At 48.9% G+C, this 18829-nt stretch overlaps 1 protein-coding gene across 6 annotated transcripts in view; it reads right to left on the minus strand.

The window, feature by feature from the left end:
- Nucleotides 1-2916: 2916 nt before the first annotated feature.
- Nucleotides 2917-18829, minus strand: part of LOC116997531 (sodium/calcium exchanger 3) — a 110377-nt gene continuing 94464 nt past the window's right edge. For 3 of the 6 annotated variants that reach the window (XM_033062396.1, XM_033062395.2, XM_042779382.1), the window contains 5 exons: nucleotides 15689-15706; nucleotides 6941-7065; nucleotides 6325-6424; nucleotides 4998-5273; nucleotides 2917-4697 (listed from right to left, as the gene is read on the minus strand). In XM_033062396.1, coding sequence (XP_032918287.1) covers nucleotides 4321-4697; nucleotides 4998-5273; nucleotides 6325-6424; nucleotides 6941-7065; nucleotides 15689-15706 — 896 coding nt within the window. In that variant the 3' untranslated portion in view covers nucleotides 2917-4320. The remainder of the gene's footprint in view (nucleotides 4698-4997; nucleotides 5274-6324; nucleotides 6425-6940; nucleotides 7066-15688; nucleotides 15707-18829) is intronic. The other 3 variants (XM_033062399.1, XM_033062398.1, XM_033062400.1) reach the window with 2 other exon arrangements.

The following is an 18829-nucleotide window of genomic DNA, read 5'->3' on the forward strand; positions in this document are numbered from 1 at the left end:
TGTCCCTTTCCCAGCCCCCTAACCGTCCCTCACACAACATCATTTCATCTGTCCCTTATGTGACTGCATGTCCCTTAGCGCCTCAGTCAGCAGCCTTCTGATCTGTCTGCATCTCCAACTGCAAGTGCCCAAAAGCTGACCTGCTCCTTTATATCCTGTAAACTGCTTGGCCAGGCACAGATGTTTCTTCTTTGGTAGTCAGTACAGCTGCAGGTAATTGGGGAAGATTGCCTCCTGCACTACCCTAGCTCTCCACAAGTAGTTGCCAGAAAGGTGACAAAGCCCAATCCACGTGCTGCAATTGTCTCCTTCCTAACTTAAAACATTTGCTCAATGTCTCTAACAAACACTTCCACGTCTCACTGTACTGTACCACAACAGATTCCTAATGCTTGCACACTCCTCTTACTCATCCTAGCTTTCTCTGGCTTGGCCCCCTTTGGTCCTGGATCTAAGTCTCAGAACCTGTGGGGACCAGGATACTTCTGTGCAGCAGTGCAGCAAACCAGCCCCAAAGGGCCCCAAAACTCCTCCTGGTCCCATCACTGGAGTCAAAGACAATGAGCCAAACCAGAGCTGGAACTTGTGTGTTTCCCCTTAGGTCAGAAGCAAGTGTGCTGTCTTTGGGCAGGAGCTGTCCAGCAGAGCAAGAGGTGGGAAGTGACCCCAGAGGCCTGTGGAAGGGGGGTAGTGTGCAGGACCCAGCAGGGCAGTGGTCACTTTGTGGCTTTGCCAAACTCTGGTTGCCCAAGGAAGTGATGTCCAGGGCAGCCTTGCCAGGGCTGCTCTGCCAGGGCTGCCTTTCCTACTGCACCAGTGTCCAACCAGGAATTCTTCCACCCCACTTGGTCATTTTACATTGCACTGTGAAGTGCCCAAGCCCCAGTGTCCCCTGGAATGCAATAAGTGGGCCCCATGCTGTCAGGCAAAGATACAAGACTGGGGTTATGGGCTGCACCAGCTGCCCCTATGCTTCAGAGGGCAGGTAGGGACAGTTCTAGCTCGAGGGCCACTGTAAAGGGCATTTTGAGCATCAGGTGTCCAAACACAAGTGGAAAGAATTGGTCAGTGATGACACTGGGTAAGAAGGCAGCAAATGGTTACTGACCAAAAGTGGGACAGATCCTGGAGAGCTTTTGGGGGACAGGTGAGCGTCTCTTTGCAAAACTCTTCTTTACCCAAAGGCTGATTTTTGACCAGCACCCATGCAGTGCAGTGTCACCAGGACAGCAAAACCTATAGTGTCCCGTGGGTGCCCTCTGTGGCAACAGTGATGGGGAGGCAGCCAGAGGTACCACTGGCCCCATACCATGCGTGGCCCTCGGACTACATCCCCATACCAGGGTAGATCCCGGGGACAAAGCAGCTCCTGTGATCCCCCTGGCTTTTCCCTCCTGATGTCAGGATGTGTTATTCACTCTCAACCACAGCAGTGATGCAAGGGAGGAAACAGAAAGGGAAGATGTGCAGCCCAAAGCATGAACGCTGCTGGGAGGGGCGAGCAGCTGTTATTGCCGGCTGCCATGGGAAGCTGATGGGAGAAACAAAGGGGAAAAATCAGCAGCAACAAAAACAGCAGCAAACCCTCCTCTCTGCCAGCTAGTCTGGGGCAAGGGCTGCAGGATCCTCCCAGCACTACCAAACCAGAGGACTGGGGTGGTGGGATGGGGGAGCAAACCAGCCAGAGCCACTGCAACCAAGTCCAGGCAGGTGCCCCAAGGCAAACAGAAGCAAGCAGATAGCTAGACCTGAAATAAAACAACAGCTACAGGAAAAAAAATCCCCAAAGGCACCAAACCTGTTGTGGTTTTTTTAGCTTGCATATTTTTTAATGGAGTAAAAAAAGAAATAAAAGGAACATGCCACAGATGTCAGCCTGGTGCAGAACACCCTTCTGCATGGAGGGCACCAGGGGCCCCACACAGTTCCCTCATGGCAGCCAGTCCTACCCCCACAGCCCTCCCTGCGGTCAGCTGGAGAAGGAAGTGGATAAAAAGCACACGGTGGATACAGCACAAGCACAGAAGAAGAGCACAGCAGCGCCCCAGGCTGGGCTTTAGCCAGGGATGGCTATGCTGACACAGGTAGAACAAAAGCTCAACAGACTCTATGTTACAATTAAAAACAGCAACAATAACAATCTCCCCTTGAGAGCTGCACTTTAAACCCCCCAAAAAAACATTTGGGGACTCTTGTAATTTTTATTTTAGTGCCTCACATATGAGCTCTGGGGCTGACGGGCCACGTGGCAGTGGCAGCAGCTGCTCTTGGTGGCTGGAGCAGAGGGACCAGCGAGCTCAGTGGAGCCTGGCCTCGGGGTCTCTTGCCCATCTTTTCCAGGCCCTTCCCCAAAGGCATGGCAATAGAAGGGTAAGGAGGCAGGATATCAGATGCTTGTTAGCTTCAAACACAGTGGCTTTCACTCACTGTGGGCTCCCACCACCAAAGCTCTGGCTGCTCATCTGAGGAGGACCCCTCTCCTCTGCCTCATGTATAGACATTTATATATAGATATCTGATAAACATTTTGTATGAAAATAAATACTTTGTCTGTGATTTAAGAACCATCGTTGCCTCCATCTAGTCACGTGCTATAATGTGAGATCTCTTTTTGTCCATGACAATCTTATTCCCATTGCTTTTTCCCTAACCCACGGGCCCCTCTTCCCTGCCTCCTGGGGCAGCCAAAAGCACTGGAGCAGGCAGAACTGTACCTTTTAGAAGCCCCTCTCTTACTTGCTGCCTCCCAAAGTTTGGCTCAGTTTAGGGAACTTGAGGAAAATGGTTCCCTTTTACAGCACCTGTTTCATATGATAGAAGAAATTATCTTCTTCTAAAAAACCCTTTACAAAGAGTAGGATTTTAACATTCTCTTCCAGGGCTCTCAATTAAGAAATATGTTTCTAGATAGCACTGTTTATATAGATATAGGTATAGTTTTTATTTATTTTATTACCAACCCAACATTTCAATTTGCAGCTGTTGATGTAACTCATGACATACTCTCATGGTGGCGGGATTTTTTCTTCTTTATCCTTAAAAAGAAATGCATTTCAAATTAAAATGATGCTTTTTTTTTGTCTGTCTGGTATTCCTAAAAGGTACTTGAGATGATGTAGGAGTCCTGACGTGGGTGGCAGTTTTTAAGCCCGTACCTGTCAGTGGCCTGCAGACCATGAGGTGTGGGTGCTGTGAAAAATGGGGTAGCAACGGAATGGAAGGGCAGCCACACCACAGCTCTGGGTGGGATGGTGCTGGCAACATATGGGCACACTATCCAGGTTTTCCTGAATTCATTTCCACCTCTGAGCAGGAGGACCATGCAGCAAACCTGCCACCACCACCATCCCAAGGAGCTGGTGCTGCTTTCCCTGTCCCCCTTGCTCCCCCCAGGGCAAGATGTTTTATTTCTTTAACAGTTGTAAATGAACATCATTTTGTCTCCCTGCAGTACCACAAGCTCAAAGTTAATTATACAAAGAGAAATGCCATAGTCAAAATATACATGACACGCATTGTATTAGAGGGTTGGGGGATTTTTTCCTTCTTTTTTCTTAGCCCAGGCAGGTGATTGAGATGCTACATGCTCCAGCTTTTGTCATAAATGTGTGTGACTGTGTGTCTGTGTTTGTATTAAAAATATATCAGTCTTGTGATGTTCTTAAAAAAGAAAGAAATGGAAGGCGGCAGGGGAGGGAACGGGTAATAGTGAAAAGGGTTTTTTTGCCTGTGTCACAGTCTTTGTGGCTTCAGAAATACACATGTTCAATTCCAGCACTGACGGCAGCTTGAAGCTTTGAGTTTAAATTTTTAACATTTTTTGGATTAAGTAGTAAAAAAGAAAAAAAAAAATCAGCGTGCTCCCCCAGAACAAAAAAAGCAACGAGCAAACAGAAAAAAAAAGAAAAAAACCCCACAAATTCCTGAACCAGACTTCTGCAATTCTCAACTAGTAAAAATAAGGAAATATCTCCTTACAGTGGTGGGGTGCTCGGCAGGAAAGGAGATGACCCCCTATGGGAGAGGTGGCCCTTGGAGATGGTTGAAACGTCATAATTTCATTGAATAGGGTCAGTGCCTGGGTTTATTGTGTTTTATTTCAACACTTGCCATTGTTGCTTTCTTTTGTACTGTTTTTGGATGGGTTTAGTCTCTGTTTTTTTCACTCTGTGATGGTTTTGCCCTCCATGGCTCGCAGTCTGGGCAGTGGCAGCCCGGACAGACAGCCGTCCCCTCCAGTAAAACCGTGTTTCCAGGACCGGTGTCCGGTGAGGTAACGGAGGAGGGCTCCCTCCCCCGGCAGCACCGTCCCTCCACCGCCTAAAACCCCTTGATGTAGCAATAGGCTTCCAGGGTGGCGAAGAGGATGTAGAGCAGCCAGAGGCTGACGAAGAGCAGTGTCGTGGCCACTTTGCACCCTCGGGGGCCGCCCAGCTCCCCGCCAAGGTGGGGTCGCCGGCGGTACAGGAGGACGCTGATGCAGATGAAGGCGAAGATGGTGAAGAGGGTGACGGAGAACGCCAGGGTGCCTGCTGACACCTGGAACTCCTGGCCCTGCGACGCCCAGTAGATCGCTGCCACTGACCACGCCAGCCCGATGCCCAGGAAGACGTTGACAGCGTTGCTGCCTGTGACGTTGGTGATGGAGGCGTCGGCGTACATGTCCTGGATGGCTGCGGCTTTGCTGGCAAAGGTGTCTGTGGTTGAGGGAGGAGGGAAAGAGAAATCACTGGGGGTCCAACAGGAGAAACAGACAACCCTTCGTGTCTGGGGGACAAGGGAGGCTCAGGTGTGGTACCAACCAGGTTAGGACACAGACCAATCCCTTCCTAGGCTCAGAGATTCCAGGGTGCAGACCTTGCCTGGGGACAGGGCTTTGAGGATACCCTTCCCAGCCTGAACCCCATCCCATGGCAGACTTTCTCCCCTGAAATCAGGAGCATCTCCAGAGGACTTACCTCCCACCCCATCCTATCCCCTCCCCACAGCCACCCCACCTGGTACAGAAGTGCCGAAGGCAACGAAGACGACGGCGGTGACCGAGTCCTTGAGGCCAATGGTGCAGCCGAAGTGGGAGGCGAGGTCGCCGATGACGGCCGTGAGCATGCCGATGATGAGGATGGAGACAACAAAGCAGGCCCAGCCATTGCAGTACTCAGTGGGGGGCACACAGGCAAACAGCACCTTCCAGAAGACTGTCAGGAAGTGCATCACGTAGTCAAAGCAGGACGGCAGGCGCTCCTCACCAGACTCATCCTCGTCCTCATCGCCTGCTGCAAACAACATGGAAGGACAGGTCCAGCATTCATTCCATTGGGGCAGCTCATGCTTGTCTCCTCCACCCCAAGGCTCCAGGAATTCTGCTCTACTGGGACAAGGTGGTGTGGTACTGGCCATGACAGCAAATTCAAGACACACCAGGTCCTTCAGTGATAGGTGAGGCTTTGCAAAAAGAATGTCTCCCACCCACCCCAGAGCCCTGAGGGATGGGGAGTGATGTAGTGGGGTGTTGTACCCACAGAGGGACAGCCCTGTCCCCATCCATAGGCAGTCACATAGGAGATAGTCAACCTGTGGAGATCACTATTGAGTGGCATGAAGAAATTACTCAGGAAAGTGATGTTTTGGGCCAAAACTAGCGGAAAGTAATAGAATTGGGAAACTGGAGAGATCTTTTGATCCTCCTGCTCCAAAGCACAGGCTGAGCCATCCACTGCCTCCTCTACCCCTTTGGGGCAGATGCCAAACCAACCATCAAGGAAAGGTTCAGAAAGATGCCCAACTGACATTAATGGCATAGATGTGCCTAAAATACCTTCCCCACAGCTGCCTGGCTCTGAAAGCAGTAAGCTCTTTGATCAGGCAACAACTGTCAAGTCTCTGGGCCTTTTCCTTCACCAGCTGCTGCCTCATGAGGCAACAACTTCAATCTTCATGAGATAACCCTCCCTACTCCCAGGAACTCTACTGGCTATGACAGCACATCTCCAAGTAGGAGCTACTTGCCCTGGCCAGGATCCCAGCCAGGATGGGATTTTGCTGCCTGTACACTGCTCATCAGATCACCGAAGCAGCAGGAGCACTGCCAGCTGACGCAGCCTTTGAAAACTGGTCTTCTGGAGGGCTCTGCATCACAAGATGGATCTCCTGAGCTCCTCACTAATGTACCTGCAAAAGCCCACTGTATTTAGAGCAGAGGAACTTTTTGGACTGGCTTTGCTGATGGGTCACCAGAGCTGAGCATCACTGACCAGGAAGATGCTGTCATTCCAGGCTGAATGAATCCTGTGGAAGTTCATATGGATTTTTTGATGTTCCCCTCACCTGCGCTCACAGTAATGGCCTCCATGAACTGGTCCCTCCAGGAATGTGTCCCTACAACCAAAGCCAGGTTTGTCTTCCTAATCAGCTTGTCCACGGTGCTCTGTTGTGGGAATAAAGATGCACAGCAATTAAACCAGCTGCTAGTGGGCAAGGATGATCTTGCCCTGTAGTCTCACAGACCCTTTCCAAACTGTGGAAGTGTTACAAGAACTCTCCTATTAGCTAGATTAGGCCACGACTAGGGTTGAGTTCACCTTCTCCCTGCACTGGCTGATCCAAACCTCACCAGGGCCATCTTGTTTGCCACCTGAATCCTGATAAGGTTCCTTCTTCCCTCAACCCTGTCTCACCAGAGCCAGCTTTGCTTCTGCACCTCCTGCCCACTGACTTCTGCTTCCAGCAGGGCCTTCTTGCCCTTCTCCCTCCACCCCCACCAACCAGAAACTTTTGACATTTCTTGTAGACTTTGCCCTCCCTTTACTGCATTACATACTTCTTTTCCTCTCTCAACAGCCTTTTCCCTGCACAAGTTGTCCCTTCAGTCCTGCTCTCCAAGGCTGCTCGACAGTGCCACATGGCTTTCCCCTCCTGGAGGATCCCTAGGACACCTACTGACCTTGAACTCATAGGACTCTTCAATGATGACTTCCAGCTTGGGGTGCTCGCCGAGTATTGGTTTGCCCATCTCTGCAATTCTCTTGGCTTCCTCCTCTTCCACTGTCATCTTCCTTTCAGCCACCTCTGTGAAAGCAAGGCCAACACCAAGATGTGGGCAGCAGCCCTGGACCTCCAGGGCATCATGGGGCTTGTCTGCAGGGCCTGAGCCTGGGCTTCTGCAGCCCCCTCACAGCTGGGGGGCAGTGGTGAGGTGTTGGACCACAGAAATAAAGGACCAAGATTTCTGAGTATCAGTCACCAAGAACATAGGCAACATGTTTTTAATTTATTAACAAAAAAACCTTGGATGTTTCTTCAGTCTGCTTTGGTGCTCTTGGTTGACACACACTCTCCCATCAGCCCTGCAGCAGCCACAGTTTTAGGGAGACCAAGGTACCAAATCATTCTGGAATTTGGCAGAAATGCCTTTTAAGACACTTCTAACACCCTGATGTGCTCCCTGATTTGAATGAACAAGAGACAGAGCCTGTTTTTCCCTTTTGAGTAGAAAATGAGAATGAGTAGAAAATCATGGTTGGCTCCTTGTGCCACTCAGTGCTTGATCTAACACTCAGACACACATAGTGACAACCACATGTAAACCACACATGAATTGGAAAAATGAACAAGAAGTAAGTCATGAAACAAGTAGTTTTTTCCTTTCATAACACTGTGAGGGTGCTAAGGCACTGGAACAGGTTTTCCAGAGATGTGAATGCCCTGTCCCAGGAAGTTCAAGACCAGGTTGGCTATGGTGTTTGAGCAACCTAGGGAAAGGTGTCCCATGGGAGTGGGGTTGAAACCAAATGATCTTTAAGATTTCTTCCAACATATTCCTTTCTGTAATTCTATATTTAGTTTCCCCTGAAGGAAATTAAACCAGGACCCAGGTCAGCAGCATGCCGAGATGATCCCATGTCAGGCTCAGTCTTGCTGATGACCCAGCCTGCCCAGCAAGGTGCCTTAGGAAGGTTCCAGATGGGAAGGTGCATCCCAACCAGCTGGAAGGGTGCCCTAGACCTGGCCCAGGTCTCCTCCTCCAACCACATGCCTAAGTGCAGGCACATGCTGATGAGCTCTCTGTAAAACTGACATCTCAAGAAGGGGGCTGGCTTTTCCCTGGCTTTCCTGTGCCTGACCAGTCAGAGTGTACAAGCTGCAGTACAGGGCCCAGCTGAGCCTGGGAGTGGGAGCTGGAGCTCTTCAGAACCTGGGAGGGCATATCACAAAGGCAGAGATTCTTGTTCTGGCTAAGCAGTGGGTCAGATGTTACCTGAGGTTTCCTGCAGAGGTTACAAACGCCCAGGTAGTGCCTCAGATGTGATTAATCCCATGTGGACTCCAGCAGACCTCATACTTCACACTAAAACTCACACAGAAATTATGCAGTACCAGTGAAATCTATTTAAAAACTCTGACTTCTGTCTTCATCTGGCTAGATTGACTGCAAAGACTGTAAGCCTTGCAAGAACTTCAGAGTTTATAAAACATAACTCCTGTAGCAGGTGACCTTATTACAACCCATCACAGAAACAGAAAAGTTGTATCCATCATTTGAAATCAATGACGTACATCAAAACCATCACTGCCGAGCTCCAAGACAGTGTCATCTAGATTTAGGAACCCCCGTAAGTCTAGAAAAAAATTACAGAGACAGAGGAGCACAGCACCTGTGGAGAAGAGGAAGGGCAATGCAGGATGCTGGGGAATGCAGGGGGCACGTTTTTTCATGGAAAGGGTATTTAAGCATTGGAATGGGCTGCTCAGGAAGGTGGTGGAGTCACCATCCCTGGAAGAGATCAAGAAACAACTGGAGGTGGCACTTAGTGCTATGGTTGAGTTGACATGTGTTTGGTCAAAGGTTAGACTTGATGATCTTGGAGGTCTTTTCCAACCTTAATGATTCTATGATTCCATGAGTCTATGAAAATGTCCTGCTTTACACTACACTTGGGGGCACGAACTTATGATTATCAAGAGCAAGATTCAAAGTACTTACATTCACTGGAACAAGAGTCAGATATAATGTACATCTGTTTTTCTGAGACACAGAATGAGAAAGTCCAGTCTCTTCCTCTAGCTGGGAGTGTGTGAAGATGACAAGATGACTTTGATGAATCCATCAATGCAGGTGCTCACACATCAGTTGCCATAGCACCTATGACATGACTTTGCTTCTGTCTGAGCTCCCCACAACCTGAAGGTCAGAGGCAAAGGCACCCTCAGCTCTGCAAAGCCTAGCTTGGCAGATGAGCTGAGTGACATGTGCTGACAATACAGAACTGAGCAATAGCACTACAGCCATCCCAGCAGGGTAGCAAAGCCCAGACTTGGTGACAGTCTGACTCTCTACAACCTCCCCTGGAATAACTACATCTGAAAAGCTGTGGTTACAGTCGGCAGTGCAGTTCCTTAGGCTCCTGCACACTGGCTGCAGCTGCAGAGTGAAGAAAGCAAATGTCTGGAATCTGAAGACATGCTCTGAAAACAGGGAATATCAGGCAGAATTTCCTCACTTAACAACTCCAGGAAAAATGATGCAATGAAACCTCAATCCCAAGTCTAACTGATTTGACAAAAGCCTTTGGCATGTTAAGAGAACACAGAGCCTCACGCAAATGTTATGCCTCTCGGTGAGGCTGGACTGCAGGCAGGTCTGTAGGCACACGCAGTGCAGCAAGCTTTCTGATCTCCATAGGAAAGTAGTATCCAACACAGCTCTATCCCAGAACCTGGCGTCCTACTTAGGCTAGTTCATGTACTTGCACCAGGCAAGATGTGAATCCCTCCCAGAGGAGGAAGATCTCCTGCATCTCTTCTCAGTGTGTGCCATGTCCAGGGCTGTTGGGCAGGCTGCATGGGAATGCCTGTGTTCACAGGACCTTGCCCCCTGGAGCACATGGCTTTGTTATCTCTGCAAGCCACCTGGGGAACACCTACTGATTCAACAAGCAAAGCAATCACTTGCTAGGCAAGCAACACAGCCATGTCCAAGAGTGTTTGTCAGCCGAGGGGCTGGATGCTAGCACGACCATGGGACCGGACACCTCACAAAGTGAAGGTGGTGGGAGTCCTGCTATTCCAGAAGGCACCTTGCCAGCAGACTAAGTGCCACCAGAGGCACCTTCAAGCCCTAGGTAAGCCATTTGGAGTGAAGAGACAAGCTGACCGGCACGGAGACCTTCAGCCTACTGACAGCACATCCACAGAGACATGAATAATGGAGGTCCTGATTCACCTCCTCTGCCACGTGTACGGTGAACTGGGGCGCAGACAGAAGAACACGGGCACCCAAGGAGGCACGTCAAGGGCATCCTGTGGGGACACATGATTGAACATGACTGCCAAGCTAAGTCTTTCAATGTCAGCTGCAAGCAAACCACAGAACAGCCACAGGGAGCACATCCAAATGAGTACCTCACAGAAATGTTAAGAGTGGAAGCTTTTGGATAAGGGAGAAAGGAGGTAATTCCTTAATGTCTTATTAAAATGCAATCACATTTGTGAACGTGCAACAGGAAAGCAAGCATGGAAACCTAACAAATTTCAAAGGAGCATCTGAAAACATTTAAGCTGCCATTGTATTTTCACTGAGGTTCGATCCTAATGTAGGAGAAAAGCACAAGACTCCCATGTCAGTACTGTGCTGGATCTTGTTCAATGCACTCATGCAAGTGACCCATAGGTGCTAAATACCAGGTGGCTGACTGTCCTCTGAAATTAAGGCAGTGGCAGGAAGCACAAATTTAGGAGCCCAGCTGATATTTTTTCCCTAAACCTATACTTGCCATACAGTTAAAGCAGGGAGCTAAGCACCTTCAAAGAGTGATATGAAGCACCTACCACATACAATTCTGCCCACCTACTGTTTAGAACATGTGAGTATCTTGTGGCAGGAATCACTGTGAACCTCTGAAAAACACCAGATCACATCCTAAGCCTGCTCCAGGCCTGCTGGATCTGCCTGTTTCTATGGGATGCTGAGGGCTGAGCTGAGCCTTTGTGTACTGACCCAAGAGCTGAGAAGGAATAAACAACCCAGTGGCAGAGAACAATCCCAATGCTCCTGCATTTCAGGGAAGCACTTCAGACAGCACAGGGTGCATCAGCCTGCCTGTAAGGCTGCAGGAGGTTGCTATTGCTGCTGCAAGCACGGAACATGCTCTCACACATGCTGGTGTAGGGCTGGGGTCTTGGAGGGCTCCTCCAGGGAGCAGAGACAGGATGTCTGTGAGGTGTGTCACACACCACCCCAGTGTGGTAGCCTACAAAGAAGACCACCAAGGGCTGAGATAAATAACATACAAAGTAAGGGGGAGTGAGGATGGGGGGTTTGTGTGTTGGGAGACAGATTTTAATCTGGAAGGTCAAGTCTGTCAAGGTGAATGCTGCCAAGCTGCAGCTTAATTATTAACTAGCCTGATTTCTGTTTATATCTGCATCAGTACCTACTTTTCAATGCGGATTGCACCCTGGACTCCCTGCTGTCAACTCCAATTAAGCCTGATAAGGTCTGGCTGTGCCTATTGAGAACAGAGCTTGCCAGGACCTTCTGGGCTGCCTCCACCTCATGACTGGGAAGGAGAAGTTGGCCAGAGAGGGCTCCCCTAGACCCTGTCAGCTCTGGCACCTAGGTATGTGCTGCCACTGAGTGTTAGGAACCTCTTTGAGCTACAGGAGCATGCACAGGCTGGAGAGGCCAGGCAAGCTGGAGCTGCTGTGTCAGTTGCTGCACCAAGGTACCCTGCTCCTGGTGCCAGGGAGCCTATGAGTTAGAGAGACTATGCTACAAGCAGGTGAGACAATAGGTCTGCTAAAATTAAAGGCTGGGTGGGAAGAATGAGGATGAAGTAGGTTTTTGCGTGGGCTTGTAGCAATAGCCACAGCTGATACCACAGCTGATACCCACCAGGTGCTGGACTGCGCAGGAAGCAAGGAGAAGTTCTCAGATAAACCACTGCATGTTCTCATTCTGCTTTGTTCAGACTCTTAAAGCCATGACAGACAAGGGGGTTGAGCAGCTCCTGGTTATGGTCCTGCCACTGCTGTGCTCTGCAGCCCTGGGCATGTCCCTGCCATGCTCGTTGCTGAGTTTTCACCCCACATCTGTCTCAGTCTGTCTCTCTCAACTTATGTCTGAAGGGCCATCCCAGGACTTGAGCTGCAGTGATCTGCAAAGCCCTTTCAAACCTGCACGCGACAGGCCATTTCTTGGGCTCAAAACACTGTAAGCATATCCCCTCCTCCTTGTATTTCTTCCAGGGAAAGGGGAGCACTGAGCAGTGTTCCCACATCGTGCACTGCTTGCCCACTCAACCTCCTTCAGACTGGGGGGATCAAACAGGAACTAGATATTGCCTGTGGTGTCCTGGACACATTATAAATCAAAGTTAGATAAAGTCCATTTCTGTGGTGTAATCTGGCCACTGCATCTTTTGAGCTGAAGCAGGCAATGGGAAGGCCCTGTAACACCATCAGAGAGGTAGATACCCATCACCTAGGCAATGCTGCAAGACTACCAAACAACCATGGACCAGCTGGTATTCCCTGACAGTTGCTGAATAAATTGGACTAAAACCCGCAATGTATTCATGAAAGATTGCTATGAAGGCCATTTCACGCTCTTTGAGCTATCCTGTCTCCATCCATTTCTGGAGTGGGCCTTTATCTGTATGAAGGTCACCCCTCATGGGGACTATGCTGCTGGGAAGAAATTAAAACAATTACAATGGGATTTTTTTTTTTTTTTTTGCTGTGGCTTAATAAGATATAATCCTGGCTAAACAAAGTAAACAGTGAACATGAATGAGTTCCTCTCTCCAGAGCACTGTCAAGCTGTCAGTCACAAGTGGGGAAGACTTCTGGCTAAAAGACACTCTGGCTTTGGAGATTAGCATATGGATATGCCCTTTATGGAAGCACATGACCACATACAAGCACTGGCAGCCTAGGATGCCTTCTAAAATGTAAGGAATCTGCTTACTTAGCCCTGAAAGCTATTTCTGAGACATGATACATCCCATATACATGCCCCAGCATTCCTTAATGCTAACTGGGAAATGCTGCACATTCATAAGAGGTATGCTAAGGCACAGAGCTGGGAACTGAGCATTATTCCACTCCTGGCTCTGCCTTGAGATTGGCCAGACAACTGGCATCTCTGCTCCTCAGTCTTTTCCACTGCAAAGTGGACATGGAAGTTTTAATGCATAAATAAACATATTTAGAAATATTTTCTTTTAATTGGATGAAATCTAATGAATTGAATTATGATATAGAGGTATCTACCATTTGGGTAATTCCACCATTCTATAAAGATAAGCCCTTCAAATATCTAGATCACTTGAGCCCAGGAATTTTCAAGCAAAGGTTGTGCTCAAGCTTTCAGTGACTTCTGGAAAGGCTGGAAAGACCTTGAGAGCAGCTCTTCCACTGCTGACAAAGGCAGGGACAACTGGAGTACCTTTGCACTTTGGTATCAAGTATTTCCCTATATAAACAATATACAGAGAGGTCACTGCCAGTATCAAAACAGAAGGCTACAAAATCCCCAGACTCTCAAGTCTCTCCACAGCAATCCCATACCACTCTGAAGCCTGAACAGTTGGCACTGGACACATGGCCAAGCGTCGCATGGCCTTGCAAGTCTGGCTCAGAGAGAGAAGAAATTTGGAAGAAATAAATGCTGAGCAGAACCGATGCCCTGCCCTACTCCACCTTGTGTGCAATTCACAGCCCTGCTTTCCTTGGGAGGGCCCTGCAAGGTTGGGGGGCCAAAGTCAGGATCCCTCATTTCTCCCCAGATAAGAGTTCTTGGGACAAGAGAGGCATTGTCACTTGGGCTCAGTCATCAGGGCACCCACACTTTCTGTGAAGAGAAGGGATCATTCCTGTGAGTGGGGCATGTGCAGCTGCTGGCCCTGCCAAAGCGGTGCCATAGGAAGGGAAATGCCCCAGGGCTGAAGAGGAGTACCAGGGCACTCAGCAGTCCCAGGGACACGTCCCCAGAAATGGGATGTTGCCCAAGAAGAGCTGTGCAAACTTCTCCAGGAGGCAAGGGACCAACGGATTCCACTGCAACATTCAACAATGCCATTTTTAAACCAAGATTCCTGTGTGCCTGTGTAACCTAAATCTAACATGACATGGACTAAACGAGGACATCGCTTCTCTCCCCACTGATTAGCTATGATTGCTGCTGAGTGACACTCCAGCACGTGCCTGCTTGCCAGCCTGCTGCTGGATTGAAGCACATGTGGGGCCAAGCATCACGAGCCCAACACACATCACATGCACAGAGGGCACCCTGAGGCAGCTCAGCAAGGGGAGCACCCCAGGGACCCTCACTAGACAGAGAGGAGGCTCTCCCTGATGAACCGAAAAGCAACTTTTCATAGCTGATGACCAAGTTCTCCAATAACAGCTGCCAAAAGCAATCAGGCTGGATCAAAACAGAGGGAGGAAGGTTATGTTATTTTAAAGAGAAATTATTTGCTTCCAGGGATTCTGATCAAATTAGGCAGCTACTGAATTAAAGCAATGAAATTACTGGGAAGGAGGCTGTGCTCAACTTATTTCCTGTCTTCCTGCATCTGAAGAGGTAACAAAGGAAAGCATCCAAACCATTCCGAGGAGTTTTCCATAAATGCCCTAAGCTGGTATTTGGGGAACTGGGGATTTCTGCCTGCCACTAGCAATTTTCTAATTAGTCCAACAGCCCACGGGCTCAGGACATCCCCTGTGCAGCAGATTTGGCATCCTCCGAAAAGGGGGCGGACTGAAGCCTGCGTGGCAGATGCTGCTCCTTTGATTTGCAGCACAGCTCAGGCATTGTGAATGCTTTGGTTTTCAGCTCAGCTCACAAACCTGTGGGATTTCCAGCTCCTCCCTGCACCCTGCATGCCCACCCTTATCTTTCAAGAAATGCTTCTTTAGTGGAAATTCAACAGTAATCACATCCGGAATTGAAGGAATAACAACAACACACCAGACGTACATTGCACCACAGTGGGATAAAGACAGACCAGTGTAATGGGAATTTCAGGCAAGGAGGAGGGGCTCTGTATTAATACACATGAAACCCTGACACAGGGAAAGGAGATGCAGAGTGCAGAACCAGAGCTGAGGGTGAGCAGGGAAATGGTGCTGGTGCTGATTGTATTCTGGTGGTACTGCTCTGGTGCTGGGCACAGCCTGGGGACAGCCCAGGATGGGAGCTGGAGAGCACATGGGTGAAGGCACTGAGAGGACACGTGTGACCCTCCATGGGAAGGGGACACCTGCACAACCCTGTACCCTTGTCCACCCCTGGCAACACTGTCCCACACTGCAGAAATGTCACCTCCTTGCAGAAATCCCCATCTTCCCCAATGCATCAACACAACCCAAGCACCAGAGCTACCTAAAGAGAGGCTTGAGTCACAACTTCAGACCAAGCATAGCTGCATGTGTTGCTTTGCAACTCTGAATCATTTCCCCCAAACTGCAAGGAAAAATCTGGAATATGGGAAATGCTCTTAGATATCAATCAATCAATCAATCAATCACTGCTATTTTCTTAATTGTACTGCTCTTAACTAGTTCATGCTAGACACAAACACCATGAGCTGAAGTTGTCTACAACACAACAAACACAAACAGGGGGGTCTGACCAAAAGGGACAAAAAGAGAGACAGAGCAGCCAGAGGAAAGGAGAAATAGCACTTACCTTGTGTGAGCAGTAGGGCTGTGGTGAGAGAAGAACATAAGAGAGACAGAGAGAGAAAAGAAAAAGAGGGACAAAGTTAATATTCAATGGGAAAAAGCTGTTTTGCAGATGAAGGCTGTCAGTGAGCAATGGACATGGTGCAAGGCAGCGTGTGAGCTCACCAGGGCTGCATGTTGGGCACAGGCTGGGGAGCAGACACCACAGCAGCAAGATGGAGAGGAGACTGGGGTGCTCCAGTTAGCACCACAGCACTGGCTCCCCAAAGTCAACCCTTTCCCCCAACAAAGGCAAAGGGATGGGATGCAGCTGGGGAAGTGGCAAGGAGGGAAAGGGAAAGGGAGGAAGGAGGGCAGTTACACTTGCCAAACTGACCCAAAGGCATGGGAGGTGCCCCTGCTTAAGCCGGGTATGTGTGGTTGTGATGGGGCTTGGCACAACTGAGGAGCCCCAAAAACCTTGTAGGCATTGAGAAGAGAAGGTGATGGGCAGCTCACTGAGAAGAGCAGCATCAGAGGGAGGCATTGATAAAACAGATGGCCTCAGCATCAAAAGGGGCACGGGATAACACGGCCATGTATCATCCCTCAGGATGATGCTCTGGCTCACCTACACCTATCCCACACCCCACAGGTACCACTTTCAGAGGGTCTGGGTGCCTAGAGGAGCACAGGCACCTGTACAGCATCACTGTTTGAGTCCTCCTGGATCTCTTTGTTCCAAATTGCTGGTCTGCCTGACAGTGCTGCATGGACACAGGGCATGCAATGTCGCCACAGTGGGATGCAACTGCATGTCAGGAAATGTGACTGCATGGTCTCAGCAAATGTGACTGCATGGTCCTCTGAGGAGAAGAGGAGAAAAGGGTGAAGGTCCTTGCAAGGGTTGACATCGCCCTGGCTTTCCATATGGAAAGACACAGCCCAGCCCCCTTGGGCAGGGACCCCCTGACCCTCTCCTCTCTAGATTTCCCCACTCCCCAGAGCTGTCATAAAGAAACATCTGGCTGGATCCCTCTTAAGTGTAACCTACACACAGCCACAGATTACATCCAGGTACCAAACCAGCTACAGCAGAGTCCGTATAGCCAAAAACTCAAATGCCGTTTGAGGGGGGCCAAGCACCAAGTCTGTGCCTTAGCTGTAACTTCCACTTGTCTTTCAAACAGCAAACCAATCTCCGAAGACTTGGCTGCATGTGATGACAGTATTGTAATTATTAACACTTATTATCATGCACTTTTAGTCTCAGAAGCTTAGAACTCTGTACAGAGTCAGTATTAACAGCCCTATTTGACAGATGGTGAAGCAAGCAAAAAGAAGCTAAAGGGAACATTTTGCAAACTCAGAAGTGGGCTGGAGTCCAAAAGTGCTAATTTTCCCAGACTTGCTGGTTTGGGCCTCTGAAAAGCAGGCACTTTTATATAGATGCACCCAATCATATCTGTGCCATTTGAAAGTGATTTCCTAAGCAATTTAGCAAAGGTTGCCCAGCACATCCATGGCAGAACCAGGGAAACTAATCCTGAATCCTGACACCCAGTCACTTCCTTGCTCTGTTAAGCAGCAACCATGGGCACAACTTTGTCAACAGTCTGCAGAGAGACACTGATCCAGTCAAGATCTTCATCCACTGATCCATCTCCCCAGCTGGAAGAACTGTGAGCAATCCAAGAGATGTTACTTGACCATGTGGGCAGGCAGAGGCACAGTGAAAGGTGAAATGAAGAGGCTCCTTGCTGAGCATCCCTTCTGTTTCAGGGTAATTTCCTTTTGAGAGTCAAAAACTTTGGGGAAACTACTCATGAGTACCTTTTGCATTAAGTATAGTTCCACTGAGCCACAAGATGCAATGGGATGTTTTCTCAGCCTGCACCACCTCCTGTCATTCACACACCTCTCCTTGAAGTCTCTGACAGACTCATTGGTACCCCTGGTAGCATGAATCCGGAGTTTCCTTGTACCTCTCTCCTGCTGCAGTTCATGCTGTCCTGTGACCTCCTTACTGTTCCACGGTCTTCTGGTTCTCCAGACAATGTGCAGAAATTTAATTTGCCTTTTGCAATTACAAGCATTATTACAATGGGTCAATTTGGTATTAAAATGTAATATAATGAAATATCACTGGGACTCTAAGCTACTGTGGCAATTTAAAAAACCGTTGGTTCCTCATGTTTTTTAAAATTGTTATACTGCTCTGGGATTTGAGTTTATTTTTTCCCCCATTTGCTTGTGAGCCTGAAAAAGAACAATTTTTCTCCCTTTCACTTATGATATGATACATGAATATTTGAAGAAGCCTATAAAGCTATGAATGAAACATCAAGAATACAGCACGCAGAAAGCCAAGGGATTATTTTATCTTTATATTTCTGAGTGAATGCTGTGCATGCAAGCAAGAAAATGATTTCACGGACTAGAGCTTTCTTCCTGCACACACATCTGCTAATGTGCCCTTAGCCCTGACCTGTAATGTTTCCTGACAGCCCATCTGGGGATGCTGTACCTGTACCAGCTTCACTGAGGGCCTCCACGCTGTTCCTGTCCCACAAGCCTCCCTCCACTCTCCCCAGCCTGGGCTGCATCCCTCCAGTCCTCCCCAGGGCACCTCTCCCTCTCCTGCACTGCTGCTCTGCACATCACGCTCCTTATGGGGCCAAGCCAGGCCACCTCGCTGCTCTTGGCATCTCAGGTAGTCTCAGAGGCTTAACATGTGTACTCTTACAGGGAACTGCCAAAATTAGCTCAGCAGCCAAATCCAAAATAGCAGTCCCAAGTATCCCTCACCTAACCCTTGCATGGTGAGATTGTGGACAAACACGTGTGCCAGCAGATAAGGGGGCTGTGATGCTGACTCACCCAGGAGGACCCAAAGCCTTTAGCTCTGGATCCCTGTTCCTCCTTCACTGGGGTTTCTCTGCCCTGAAGGCTTGGTTTTCACTAGGTGAAGTCAAAATTGCATGCATGAACTCCACTTCCCTTGCCACCCTTGAAAATGGACAATTTAGAGCTACATTTTAAAAAGCTGCTAAAAATCTGTTTACTAATAAGCCATAATCTAATGGCTTTTAATTTAAATTAAAAGCATATTTTTGGTATACTTTGAGGTCAAATTCTGTTGTGACATGCATGTTGGTGTGGGTTA

Source organism: Catharus ustulatus, chromosome 6 (assembly GCF_009819885.2).
Source record: "Catharus ustulatus isolate bCatUst1 chromosome 6, bCatUst1.pri.v2, whole genome shotgun sequence".
In the NCBI taxonomy this organism is placed as follows: Eukaryota; Metazoa; Chordata; class Aves; order Passeriformes; family Turdidae; genus Catharus; species Catharus ustulatus.